General features: G+C 56.8%; 1 protein-coding gene across 2 annotated transcripts; it reads right to left on the reverse strand.

Annotated features, from left to right (window-relative positions):
• Positions 1-4,654: 4,654 nt before the first annotated feature.
• LOC128823095 (thaicobrin-like) lies at positions 4,655-11,584 on the reverse strand. 2 transcript variants are annotated; one of them, XM_054005188.1, is made up of 4 exons: positions 11,350-11,584; positions 10,042-10,250; positions 8,772-8,831; positions 4,655-6,737 (listed from the first exon to the last, which is right to left on the reverse strand). In XM_054005188.1, the coding sequence occupies exons 3-4, from the start codon at positions 8,812-8,814 to the stop codon at positions 6,211-6,213; spliced, it is 570 nt and encodes a 189-aa protein (XP_053861163.1). In that variant the 5' UTR covers positions 8,815-8,831; positions 10,042-10,250; positions 11,350-11,584; the 3' UTR covers positions 4,655-6,210. The 2 variants fall into 2 exon arrangements, with proteins under 2 accessions (XP_053861163.1, XP_053861162.1); XM_054005187.1 differs by lacking the exon at positions 10,042-10,250.
• Between the last annotated feature and the right edge of the window lie 1,451 nt (positions 11,585-13,035).

Here is a 13,035-nt window from a genome sequence, read left to right on the forward strand (position 1 = left end):
CAACAATGCCCCGGCCCTGCGCCCTGCAGAGCTGCGGCGCTGACTCGCCCTGGTCCCGCGATCTGGCGCCAGTCCCGGCAGCAGCATCCCCAGGAGCCGATCCAACCGCAGGAGGGTCCCAGCGCCTGGAAAGTGACCAAGTCTCCAAAACGAGGAGGAGACACTGAAAAGGGAGAAATAAGTGGGGAGGGGGGTTGGCAGCTCCCAGGTCTTTTTGCAGCATCACCCCTGGGCTGATTCCTCCCGAGTGCTGGTTAAATCTCCCCCCAGAGTCCCCCTGCCTCCCACGCAGGTAGGTGTCTCCTTCACGCCAGGCACCAGCCTCCCTGCATCTCACTGCTGCTGTTACCCCTCCTGTGGGTCACATCTGGAATTCACAGCTGGAGTCATGCATCTGAAGAAGTGGGTTTTTTTACCCACAAAAGCTGATGCGCAAATAAATCTGTTCGTCTTTAAGGTGCCGCCGGACTCCTCGTTGTGTTTGTGGATACAGACTGACACGGCTGCCCCCGGATATCTGGAATTAGTCCCTCTGCGTCCAGAGGCAGGAATTGTGTCACACAACTGGGTGTGTGTGGCGGGGAACTGGGGCACTCACTCGCACACTCCCGGGCACTGCTCAGCTCATAACTAAAGACATCATTGGTATCGTCTTGTCCTTATGATCCCTGATTATATTATCCCCCTGACCCCAGGGCTGTCCCTGAGCTGAGTACGGAATGACTGGGCCTTGCTCCGCTTCCCAGGGGAGAAGAGTTCAGGTTAATTCTGTTTACACTGAAGCCCGCTTCTGGCAGGGATCCTGAAGTGAGTTGGGGAAGGGAGTTCCCTCACGTCGGGGGCCTGGCTTGGAGTAAAACAGGTGAGTTCCTCCCTCCACCCCCTGCTCTCAGCAGAATCCAGATTTCCCATTCAACTCCAGCGGTGTGTGGACAAGCCCCAGCTGGAGAATTAACTATCCGGAGTCCAGAGTCTCTTCAGCAATATCCCCCGTGCCCCTGAGCCCCCAGTCGGGAGAGATCAGAGATGGCGATGACCCCTCCTGGGATCAGACAGGGAATGAGCAGGAGTCACTGAAGAATGAATGAGCTTTGGGAGCGAATATTCCTGCCCCACTCCCCGGGGGACAGGTGTTGATCCGCTGGGGTTGAACCGTGTCGCAGCTGGGGTGACAGCCCCCACGAAGGGGATCAGATCTCTCTTGTCTGCACCCCAAAGAGGGCCCATTGCCCCCTTGTTGAGTTGGTCACTGTCTCTAGATGTTTCATCCCCCCAGTCTCTGGCAGTGCCTGGAGGTCTCAGATATCTCCCGTGCGGGGTCAGCCCGGAGGTCCCAGAAATCTCCTGCGCCGGGTCAGCCCGGAGGTCTCTGGAATCTCCCGCACCGGGTCAGCCTGGAGGTCTCAGAAATCTCCCGCGCCAGGTCAGCCCGAAGGTCTCAGAAATCTCCCACGCCGGGTCAGCCCGAAGGTCTCAGAAATCTCCCGCACCGGGTCAGCCCGAAGGTCTCTGGAATCTCCCGCACCAGGTCAGTGACAGGGAGAAGGGAGGTCAGGTCACCTTGAGCGGCAGCATCCTGGGGCGTTTCCCGGGGGAGCCGATGGGGAAAGACTAAGGCCATGTCCACACATTCAACCACCTCTGCCAAGGGCAGCTGCTGGGGAAAGCTTCTCCCGCTGACACAGCGCTGTGCCCATGAGCCCTGACGCCAGCATAAATGTATGTCGCTCGGGGGGGGGGCGGGGTGGATTCACACTGCTGAGCCCCATTAAGTTACGCTGGCATAAGCGGCCAGGTGGACGTTATTCATCGTTTTGGTTGGTAAAACGACATGGGACCCCCAGACTTCCCCCCCGCCCCGCTCAGAAATGTCTCTGTGCCCCCCACCTTTCACCAGCTGGGATCAGGGTGCACCTCGCTGGGGGAGCCACCTGCATCCCCCACCCCCAACCACACCCCACTGGTGGGACCAGGGACCTGGTGGGGGGCAGCTCAGCCCTTAGCCTCCCTCTCCTGGCTGCAGCTTGAACTGCCCCATAGATCCCCATTTACCCCCAATGATTCCCTTCTCCCAATCCCCACTTTGCTCCCACAAACCCCCGCCCCTCACTGCTCCATTCCTCTGAACACCAGGCCCCAATGACCATCCTGTCCCACCACCCGTCCCTATGATCCCCCCCAAATCCCCCTCAGCCCCTGGATGCTCAACCCTCAGCCCCCCTTTGAGCCCATTAGCCGACGGAGCACCCCGAGCAGAGTTCCGTCACCAGCCCTCGCCTTTACCCCATGGCTCGTCTCCGACATCCGGCCTTTCCCCCGGGCAGGGCTGGGCTCTGCTGCTGGAGCTGCTCATGGCTCCCTGGATTGGGGGAATGCTGTCCCTTGGGTGCTGCTCCCCTCCCTACTCTCGGGGCTGGAGGCTGCCCCACCCAATGCCCCCACCGGGTCCTCTCTGGTCTTGGGTGGCTTTTCCCCAATGCTGCACTTCCCTCTCGGCCCCCCGGCCGGGGAGTGGAGCTTCCCACTGGGGGTTAAAGCTGGTACCTGCCCCCTCCTCACTCAAAGCTCCTGCCACCTTCCTGCTGGGAAAGCGAGAAACGAGGAACTGCAGTGACCCCTCTGCTCAGCCTCAGGGCAGAGGCAGCTCCCTGGGACCCAGGACGGTCCCGGCCAAAACAGGGCTGCTGGGGACTGAGCAATGGACCCAGCCCCCCAAGCGAATGTGCCCCTCACCCTCACACAGCTGCTAGAGCCCAGTGCGGGGTAAAGCGAGGCAGGAACACAGGTTACTGAGGGAGCCAGACATGGGCAGTGGGTATCATAGGCAAGGGGAGGCTTGCCTCCCCAAACAGCCTACCGTGGCCCGGCCCCCAGGCCAGCTTCCCTCCAGGACTGGGGGCCGCCCGGGGCTGGGGGCACGCTCCAGGGCCAGTGGGGCTGTGGCCGCGCTGCCCAGGGGCTGTGGGGGCTGAGGCACATGGGGGCTGGGGCCTCACTTCCCCCACCCCCCGCCGTCTGGCACTGGGGGGCCGTGATGGGTGTGCTTTGGGCTCCTGTGGGGGAGGGAGCGGGAAGGGGGCACATGGGGAGGGGATGGAGGTTAGCCTCCCATGGAGCCGGACGCTGGGAAAAGTGGCGGCTAAGGCAGTGTCTGAGTTGGTTTGAAAGGGTGCGATTTTTTTCCAGGAAACGTCCATTTCATTGTACACACGCCAACTGATCGGGAAAATATTTCCATTGCTAACCATCCAAATGGGCAGGGAGGTGAAGGAGGAAAAAGGCTGCTGAGAACTGAAAAGATTGATTTAAAAAGATTCACTTTGTCAACCGCACAGGACAAAAATGTACAATTGTGTTCGAAGGGTCTAAAGCTTCCACTTTTTTTTGCCTGTCAGTGTCTCCCACGACATAACGATGGTCTGACCAACCCTGAAGTGCTGCCCTTCGCCTGTGAGCATTGCCCTAGAGAAAAGCTGAAAATGCTCAAAACCCACAAGTGTGCAAAACTGTGAACATTTAAACAGATCAAAATAGAAAACAGCTTAAAAATGAATGTTGCTATCCTCGGTCAGAATTATATATAACTAGGGTGACCAGACGTTCCGATTTTATCGGGACCGTCCCGATATTTCCTTGTTTGTCCCGCGTCCTGACCGACATGCAGCCGGGACAACCGGACAAACAAGGAAATGCCCCGGAGCCTAGAGCCCGGAAGTGCTCGTGCCCCCCCCCGACTCCGCTCCCTCCCCGAATCCCCGCCTCTTCCCCGGACTCATCATTCCTCCCCCCTCCGCAAGCGCTGGAGGGAGGCCCGGGAGACTCAGGGGAAGCGCGGGGCCGGGGTGAGGGAGAGCCCGGCCTGGCCCCGAGCAGGCAGGACTCAGTCGGGCGGTAGGGCGAGGAGGGGGGCGGCCCGCGGGGCCAGGCGGCGGCTGTTCTCCCCCCCGGCCAGCGGGACTCGGGAGCAGCCGCTGCTGCAGCTCCCACTGCCGCGGGGGAGGAAGCGGCCATGGCGCTCCGCGGCTGCGGCTCTGGCGCCCCCGAACCCCCCGAGCCGGGGCCTGCTGCGGGGACCCAGCAGCGCCCACGCTGCGCCCAGCCCCTGGCCAGTCGCGTCTGGGCTGCTGCCCAGCTGGTGCAATCCCGCAGAGGCATCGGCAGCCCAGCCCCGTTCGTTCCCCTGCGGGACCCGAGCGGGACGGGGGGGCTGGGGCCTGCTGCCCCCACTCTGGGGCCGCCACGGGATTGCACCAGCTGGGCAGCCCAGACGCGACTGGCCAGGGGCTGGGCCCAGCGTGTGCACTGCTGGGTCCCCGCAGCAGGCCCCGGCTCGGGGGGTTCGGGGGCGCCAGAGCCTCAGCCGCGGAGCGCCATGGCCGCTTCCTCCCCCGCAGCAGTGGGAGCTGCAGCAGCGGCTGCTCCCGAGTCCCGCTGGCCGGGGGGGAGAACAGCCGTCGCCTGGCCCCGCGGGCCGCCCCCCTCCTCTCCCTACCGCCCAACTGAGTCCTGCCTGCTCGGGGCCAGGCCGGACTGTTACTCACCCTGGCCCCTGGCCCCGCGCTTCCCCTGAGTCTCCCGGGCCTCCCTCCAGCGCTTGCGGAGGAAGCGTTTTTTTTTTTTTTCCTGGCCACGCCCCCCCCCCCCCCCGTGTCACCAACCCCCCCGCGTCCCGATATTTGTCTTGGGTGATCTGGTCACCCTATATATAAAAAACAAAGAAACTTGTCTTTCGCCAAGCCTACCCCGGCGTACAGAAGAGCATAAAGTAGGTGGCGGACTGTGTGATGCCGTAGTGCTTTATGGATATTGGGAGGCATTGTGGGAGGGGGGTTTGTGGTACGAGAAATGTCCCCTTCCCCCTCTGTCTATCTGCCTGTCTCCTGCTCTCGCTTGCACCGGAAGCTGCCAGGTGCAGGGACATCTTTTCTTTCTGTGTTTGTACAGCACCTAGCACAATGGGGCCCAGTCTGTAACTTGGACTCCTACACGCTACGGTGACACACACAGTAATGCAGTAAAGGCCCTTTTGCGCTGCCCAGAGGCGTTTGTGTGACTAAGAACCAGGCCCCCTCTTTCCCCTGGAGACCGGGGGTGGTTAGTAGCCAGGCACAGGGGCCCGTTGCCACTGAAAAGGCATCCGTGAAACCGTGGCCATTCAGGCCCATGGCAAGGAGGGTTACGTGAGCGCGCGGGAGTTTAACGAGCCAGCCGCCAATGACACAAAACCCAAGGACGTCGTACGGAGCGATCTTCATCCAGCTTGCGCTCACGCTGCACAGCTGCGATTCCCAACAGAGCTGCGGGGAGGGACCCGACGGAGGGAATTACCAGGGGATTTGGGGGCCTAATTCCCTTCAGCGCCTCGGAAAACCCCATCCCAGAAACCCAGCAGCTGCCCCTCCGGCAGCCCCCGACAAAACTCCGCCTCCAACCCCCAAACTCCTCCAGAGCCGGCTTTAGGAAGTGTGGGGCCCGATTCGAACAATTTTGACAGGGCCCCGGCAAGGATGACTGAAAAAAGAAAAAACACGTAAAAAAACATCTGGGGCTTGTTCTCACCGGGCGGCACTCGTAGTCTTCGGCGGTTTGTCCTTCACTCGCTTCGGGTCTTTGGTGGCACTGAAGGACCTGCTGCCGAAGTGCTGCCGAAGACCCAGAGCGAGTGAAGGACCCGCCGCTGGCCGAAGACCCGGAGCGCTGCCGGGTGAGTAAAAATTAAAAAGGAGCCTCTAGCCAGGGAAAGGATTCTCGGCCACTTGCCCCCACCCTGGGCAGCCCTGCCACTGGGCGCGGGGCCCTCTTAGGCACGGGGCCCGATTCGGGGGAATTGGTGGAATTGGCCTAAAGCCGGCCCTGAACTCCTCCCCTGCAGGAGTCCCCCAGCCAGTGGCTCCGTGGCCTAAAGAATTAAGGGGCCCCGTGCCGGGTGTGACCGCTCCTGGGGGGCTGGTTCCCAGCCTGGGCAGCCTCCAGAGCCACCGAGCGCCGTGAGAAACGGGCCGGGAGACCCGCTGCAGTGAGATTCTCTGCCCAGGTCCCAGCCGGCTCTTTATGGGCACGCCCAGACATTGGTGCTTCGGGGAGAGGAGCGGTCCAGGGGCTCGGAGAGATGGGAGCCCTCCGGGGCCACAGGGGTTGGGATGTTGGAGGCGAGAGAAGCCCGTTTTCTCATTCCCAGGGGGACACTCCCCATCCCCCCACCCCCTTGTCTCAAGAACAGAGTCTGAGCGGGGATCCCTGCACCCAGAAGTAAGGGAGGATCCTCTCCCCATTGAAAGAGGCCGGAGGGAGGGAGAACAACAGGGACTTCCAATCAACATCAAAAAATGCCACCTGCCCCACTTCATAATCTAGACAAACCCCGATCCTCTTTATGGTATCCGACGAGACCAAACGGAAGCCAGGGGAGGTGAAAGTATCGTACACGTTACCATACCCCTTATTCCCGTGTATCCCCATAGCCCAGATCCCCTCCTCGGGGCTAGGGCTGATCCGTCCCTTCCTCCTCACCGACTCTCTGGCCACCCCCAAAGCCCAGTACTTCCCATTCCCCACCTCCACCTCCCAGTAATGTCGCCCCGAGGTGAACCCCTCAGAGCCCAGCACGCAGTGACGTGCGTCGAATCTCTCCGGCGTGTCAGGCAGGTCCTGCAACACGTCTGCGCGTCTCACGCTTTTCCCATCCTCAGACACGATGAGGATGGGATGGGCCGTGGCTGGATCCAGAGTCACGTTCGCTGGGGGGAGAGGGAGGGAAGAGAGAAAAGCAGAGCGTTAGGGGCAGAGCCCAGCCCTGGGGGAGGTTGGGACCATTCCTCACACTCCCCGGCAGTCCTGTTCTGGCTGGGACACTCCTGGATCCCAGGGGGATCCCGGGCACCTCACTGATCCCTCTGTCTCACACCCAGACACAGAAGCGTAGAGACATGGAGGAGAGACTGAATCTGCAGGTAGGGGAGCCGAGGAGGAGGCTGGACACCGATTTAACCCCCCTAGGGATCCCCCCCCAGCTTGTCCTTCCTTCCTTGTCCTGGGAGAAGAGGGGAAGACAGGGCACTGGGGAGGAACTGCTCCAGACCAGAGAGTAAGGTCAATATCCTGTGAGGTAGCTCCTCGCCCGGCCCGAGAGAATGGAACCGCATGAAGGGGAAGGTCAGAAAGACCTCAGCCCAAGAGGAAGGGAGGATGCTGGAGAAGAACCCTCACTCCACTCCTTCCTCTTGATTTAATACACAACAGGCCCAGGAAAGCCTCCCAGAACCCCAGGGCAGAGTTAAGGGCGTCTGGATACTGGAGAGTGAAAACATTTCTGTTCCTGGTCGTGAGCATGCACTGAGCAACGAGGCCGGTGTCAGGACTGTTTGTCTGCCGTCGGCTTGAGATCTCCTCAAGGCAGGATGTGTTTATTGTTAGCCAGGGTGTGTTTGACTTGTTACTTTATTGACACGTTCAGGAAGATGTTCCCGTGAGAATTTGCTCTTAATTATCAAGAAAATCTCCACCCGGAATCTCACCCTCTCTGTGTGATCGGACTGGCTCCCCGTTTTTACTCCAATTCAGATGGCAAAGTGTCCGCGAGGGAGGAGGATAAAAAAGACGAGATTTCATGCTGTCGTGTCTGTAACCCCATCCCCACTCTGAACTGACTTATCGTCACGACAAATTCCGAAGGGAAGTGGTCACCTTGCAGATTAAACTCCATCCACCTCAATCCCTAGCTAAATCTTTAACGTGGCCCAGCCGGAGAGTCACCTTACGTCCATCCGTGGTGATCTGCTCACACCAGGTTAGTATCCAGGCTTGTTGGTCAGCCTGAGATAGAATATGGGGTTTGGCTTTTCGATACTCTTATCTCTTATACTAAGGAGGTCAAGGTCAAGCAACCAATCAGGAGGGGGGCAAAGGGGGAGGCATAAGAAACACTACAAGCCACAAAGAAAAGCCTGACCTTGACCAGACACAACCTCACTCCTTACCCCTCCCATGAGGTATAAAAGAGGTAGGATGAAGACCCAAGACTCACGACCACCCAACATGGAACATGACCCTAAGTTGTAAGGGGTGAGACTAGGGGCATGCAGTGCAGGTATATTTGGGCCTGCTAAGGAGGAGGAGGTGGGATAGGGACATAGACAAAGGCTCTGCAGTGTCCCAGAGCTGGGAAAAGGGATAGGGGTAAATGCTCTGCAGCGTCAGAGCTGGGAAGGGGACACCGGGGAACAAACTCGGCCGGTGTGTAGAGCTCTGGATACGCTTGCTTGGAACTAACCCCACTAAACATCACATTGCCTGCACTTTGGATTTCTGCTTTCTGTCTGCGTGACAGGAACCAGGGGAGGGGGTGAAGGGAAAGCCCTCCAACATGCCACAGAAACTTTTGGGGTCCATGTGATCACTGGCCGGGTCGCGGCATTCTGTGGGAAACACGCTTTGGGATTCCTTGATATTCCAGTCTGATAACAGACCCCACCCTAGAAAGCCGCTGAAACCGAACCAGTGCTGCTGGCGATGATTATTGGATTCTGCTTTAACTATCCTGGAATACTTTACTGACATAACTCTGTTTTAATTAAAACAAACACACAGAGATCTTTAATAAAACTTAATCGGGGAATCACATGGGCTGAGATAAGGTCTTTGGAGGCTGGTCAGTGACAATATTTCTGATGATCAGTTTGTGTTTGAGTTGTGTGTTCACGTTACATTAACAAAGATGTTCTCATAGGCGAATTTTCTCTTAATTTAAATATAACCACCACCTGAACCCTCACCTTTTGTATACAACAACAGCCTCTTCCACCAGTCCCAGCGCATTTCCGATGGCAGAGTGTCTGGAGGGAATAAAAGGATATGCGAGATGAGATTTCATTTTGTCACATTTACAATGGCATTGCCACTATTCGCTGACATCACAGTGTTTTTATTATGACAGAGGAACACACACACACACACACCTTTCTAAAGAGGCCAGATAAAAACGAATGGGAAGCCTTGCACTTGTATTTCCTCTTTCATTCACCCATCTCAAAGCTGCTGAACCAACAGCCACCAAACATCACAACCAGCTTGAGAAATATTATTTGTAGAAGAGCAGAAGAACAGCCACACTGGGTCAGACCAATGGTCGAGCTAGCCCCGTCTCCTGTCTTCTGACAGTGGCCCACGTCAGATGCTTCTGGCTACTAGAGGTTTAGGGACACCCAAAGCGTATGGTTGTATCCCTGAGCATCTTGGCTCATAGCCACTGATGGATCTATCCTCCATGAAATTATCTAATTCTGTTTTAGACCAAGTTATGCTGTTGGCCCTCACGAGAATTCCCTGGGTTGACTGTGCATTGTGTGAAGAAATACTTCCTTTCGCTTGTTTTCAACCTGCCGCCTATTTATTTCATTGGGTGACTCCTAGTTCTTGTGTGATGTGAAGGGGTAAATAACACTTCCCTAGTCACTTTCTCCATGCACCAGTCAGGATTTTATAGCCCGTGAGCAGTGCATGGGATTCTTCTACTTCTGACTCTCTGATGAACTCGTTTTAAGAGAACCCTCCAGCAAAATCAGTCCCTTAGTAAGATGTAAAATCCTTTGTTAGGCTTAAAATCTTTGGAAACATGTTTGCTAAAGTTGGTGAAATTTCATAAACACGTCTATTGTCATGGAGATCACACACAGTAAATGAGTGTCCCTTTTTCTAAAAACAATGAACATTGTTATGAACACACTAAAACTCTGTGACTGATTCATTTAAAATAATGCCTTTGTTTCAGGGAGTGAAATAGGTAGCAATCTGGAATGACGACTTTCTGAAGTCTTAAGGGTACATTTAAAATGTAAAATCAGCTTAGAAATACTGATTAAGAAAATGTAAAACAGAAGAGCTGCATCCCGTATCCCAGAATGTTTAATGTTGCGTTCAGCAGGACAGCTGCCTCGCCCTTACTACAAAGTTTTTGTAAATAAATGTCTGACAAACTTCAGGGCAGATCAAAATACCTGTGACGGACATTGTTTATTCCCAAGTTTAGTGCTTTTAATTAGGTACCTTCTGCGTGTCCATTCTGCGTGAGGGGGAGGGTCCGGGGTCTCTGCGGGGAACTGTGACTCTCCGCCACCGCGAGGCGGGTCACGTGTCTCGCTGTCCTTTGCTGCCTCGTCCCTCCCCCCGCGCTGCTGTCGCAATAATACTGCACAGGGCCCCATAAATCCTAAAAGCGGCCCTGTTAGGCTCCAGCCGCTCTGGAGAGCTTAACCCTTTATGGAATAGAACATTTTTAATATTGTTTCTCCTAAGAGCTAATGGGGATCAGGCATGAGTGGGGGTGAAGAGCAGCCAAACCCTCCGGGGTCTGATCAGAGCCATGACGGGATTCCCCAGCTGCGTGCAAAAATCTGTCAGATAATCCCACAACTTTCAGAAAAACGTTTCTGGGGGAGGGGCCATATTTTAGGAACCCCTTTGTCAAATGACCCCTAATGTGGTCACGGCCCCAGCCCTGGCCCCCAGGAGGCACAGCGGATTTCAAGGCAATCCAAGTACGGGTTCAGAGGTTCAAGCACTAAGAAATGTCGTCCTGTAAACAGAAGAGGGGTCTCAATTTTACAGACAGTGGAGCTGACGCTAACCCTGGAAGTTGCCAGCTCTCTGGCCGGACACCGGCCGGAGGTTTCGCTGTGGCGCAGCCTGTCTGCACTGAGGGCAGTGCTGTGTCCCCGACCCCTCCCAGCACTGGGTGAGTCGGGACAGACAGAAATTGCACCCACAGTCTAGCGGGACAGGTTGTGTGAAATGCACCAGAGCAATGGTGCACGTAGAGCTTCACCCTGGAGACTTCTCCGGGGTTCCCTGCACAGGGTAAATCCGGCTTCTCTGAGCCCCCGTCTGCAGCACCCACCGGGCGCTTCCCCTTCCTGGCACCAACTCCTGCTGTTTGCTGAGAGCCGGGAGCCCCTGGGAGAGTCACGGCCCCGGAGTCTGGGGGGGAAATGTACCAACCTGGACGGGTCAAATCTCCCAAGTCAGCCGCCAAAACTCAGGAAAATGATCCCCCAAATCATGTGGGGTTTTTAGATTCTGTTGTGGGTTTGGTGTCTGACCCCCCGGGGGGTGGGTGGGAATTAGCCGCCCCTCACCCATGTGTAGTGAGTAAAGTGATTTTTGTCTCTCTGCATGAGCTCCCCCCACCCCGCTATCTGCCCAGCCCCCACTCAGACATTTATCTGGCCCCAACCCTCAAATCAATCCTCAACCCCCCCGTCAGTTCTGCCTCCAGATCTGACGGGAGACCCCAATCCTGCCCCGCCCCAGCCCCCCCACAGCTGCCCCTCCCCTACGGGCCCCTCTCAGCCTCACCTCTGCTCCTCCGACAGCTCCTGGGGTCCCCCCCAGGCCCGGGTGGTGCAGTGGGGTCCCCGCTCCCCGCCCAGCCGGGTGCGGTGGGGCCGGGCCGGTGTATCAGCACAAACTGCCGGGGTAGCAAGTTAACAAACAGTTTACCAAACTGCTACGTTGGGTGGCAGAAACCGCACCCAGTTGCAAAAGGGAAGGGTTGTGTTTCCTGCTGATACACCTGTTGCTCGCAGGGGGACGGAAGAGGAAATGGCTGATCTGACTCACGTGGGATCAGACACAATCCGGTTCCCCTCCGGATTGGCTACTCAGCACGGACTCCGGAGCAGCCTCAGTAGCAGCAGCTGACCGCCCCCTCCCCCATCAGCTCCCTGCAATGCCCGGGGAGGGGCGGTTATGCAGGGGCTAAAGCGTGTCCTGCGGGAGTAAAACAGGTGGCGGAGGGGGGCACGGGGCAGGCTCCGGGGCGGGGGGGAGGAGTTGGGGGGCAGAAAGGGGGAGGCGCTGCCAGATAGTGGCACGGGGGGGAGCCCCAGGAGGGGCAGGGGGGGTCGAAGTTCCCACAAATGGGGTGAGGAGGAGCCACCTGCCGTGGTCCCCAGAACAGGGCGTGGGTGGCTTTGGGGTCCTGGCTCGGGTCCGTCCCGGTGACAGTGTCTTGTCTACACTAGGACCTACAAGGAGGGAGAGAAATTCCCCTAGTCCCGGGGCAGAGTCCCACACTGCAGAGCTCAGCTGGGGACTCCCCGGTGTCCAGGGTCCCACGCAGCACCCGAGAGCCCATGGGCTGGACAGGAACACACCGCACCCCAGAGAGAGAGAGCACTGGGCAGACTCCTCACAGGAAACCCCACGCGTTCATCACAGCAACCAGCCAGTGAGGTCCCTGCAGGTGTGGGGTGACCCCGCCAACTGGGGCAGCAAATCCCAGAACTCTGCCCTCAACAAGGGCAGCTGGGAAATTGAAAAGGAAGAAAGATGAAGAATAGTTAACGCTGCATTGACAGTATGTAGGTAGGAGTTAACAGGAGCCGAGAAGTTGCTTTTATAACCACAGAGCATGTGGAAAAGAGTGGGGTGGAGGCTCCAGGGGTCCTAGAGATGAGAGGGCAGGAGGCTGGGCAGATGGGAGTCCTCCAAGCTCTCAGATACTCAGATGTCTGAGGCTAGAGACGCCGATTTTTTTCACTCCCAATGACTGTGTTCTGCTCTCTAAGTGGAAGGGCTGTAGTTTGGAGGAAGATAATTCCGTATTTTTCACACACATTGGAAGCTGAAAATCTCCATTAAGTGCACGGCCTTAATCATGGAGGTGCTCCCGACACCGACAGAATCGTGACTTGGTTTGGTTTCTAGATTCAGACTTGAAGCTCCTTCCCCTCAGGAGCTGCCCCTCACACTGTGCAGGGCCGTCCTTAGGATTTACGGTGCCCTAGGCGGGATTATTAAACTGGTGCCCCTGTGCCTGACTTGCTCTTAACAACACAAACATAAGCTTACAGGATTGGAAAACTTGCCACATGCATGTTATTAAACCCAGTTTAACTTAATTAAGCACACTGTAATGCTGATGGACTAGCACTAAAGAAGTAGCACTATAGAAAAACTTCTGATTTGACAGAATGATGCAAATAATATAATTTTTTTAATTTGTCAACATTTTATTGGAAATGTATCTGAAGAGGTATT

This window comes from Malaclemys terrapin, chromosome 15 (assembly GCF_027887155.1).
Source record: "Malaclemys terrapin pileata isolate rMalTer1 chromosome 15, rMalTer1.hap1, whole genome shotgun sequence".
NCBI lineage: Eukaryota > Metazoa > Chordata > Testudines > Emydidae > Malaclemys > Malaclemys terrapin.

Bases quoted from the DNA above. Each gene is read 5' to 3' on its own strand.
- LOC128823095 (XM_054005187.1), bottom strand. From the start codon at position 8,814: ATGCGCTGGGACTGGTGGAAGAGGCTGTTGTTGTATACAAAAG. The intron at 6,738-8,771 runs GTGAGGGTTCAG...CTCTCCCCCCAG, and splicing joins GCTGTTGTTGTATACAAAAG to CGAACGTGACTCTGGATCCA.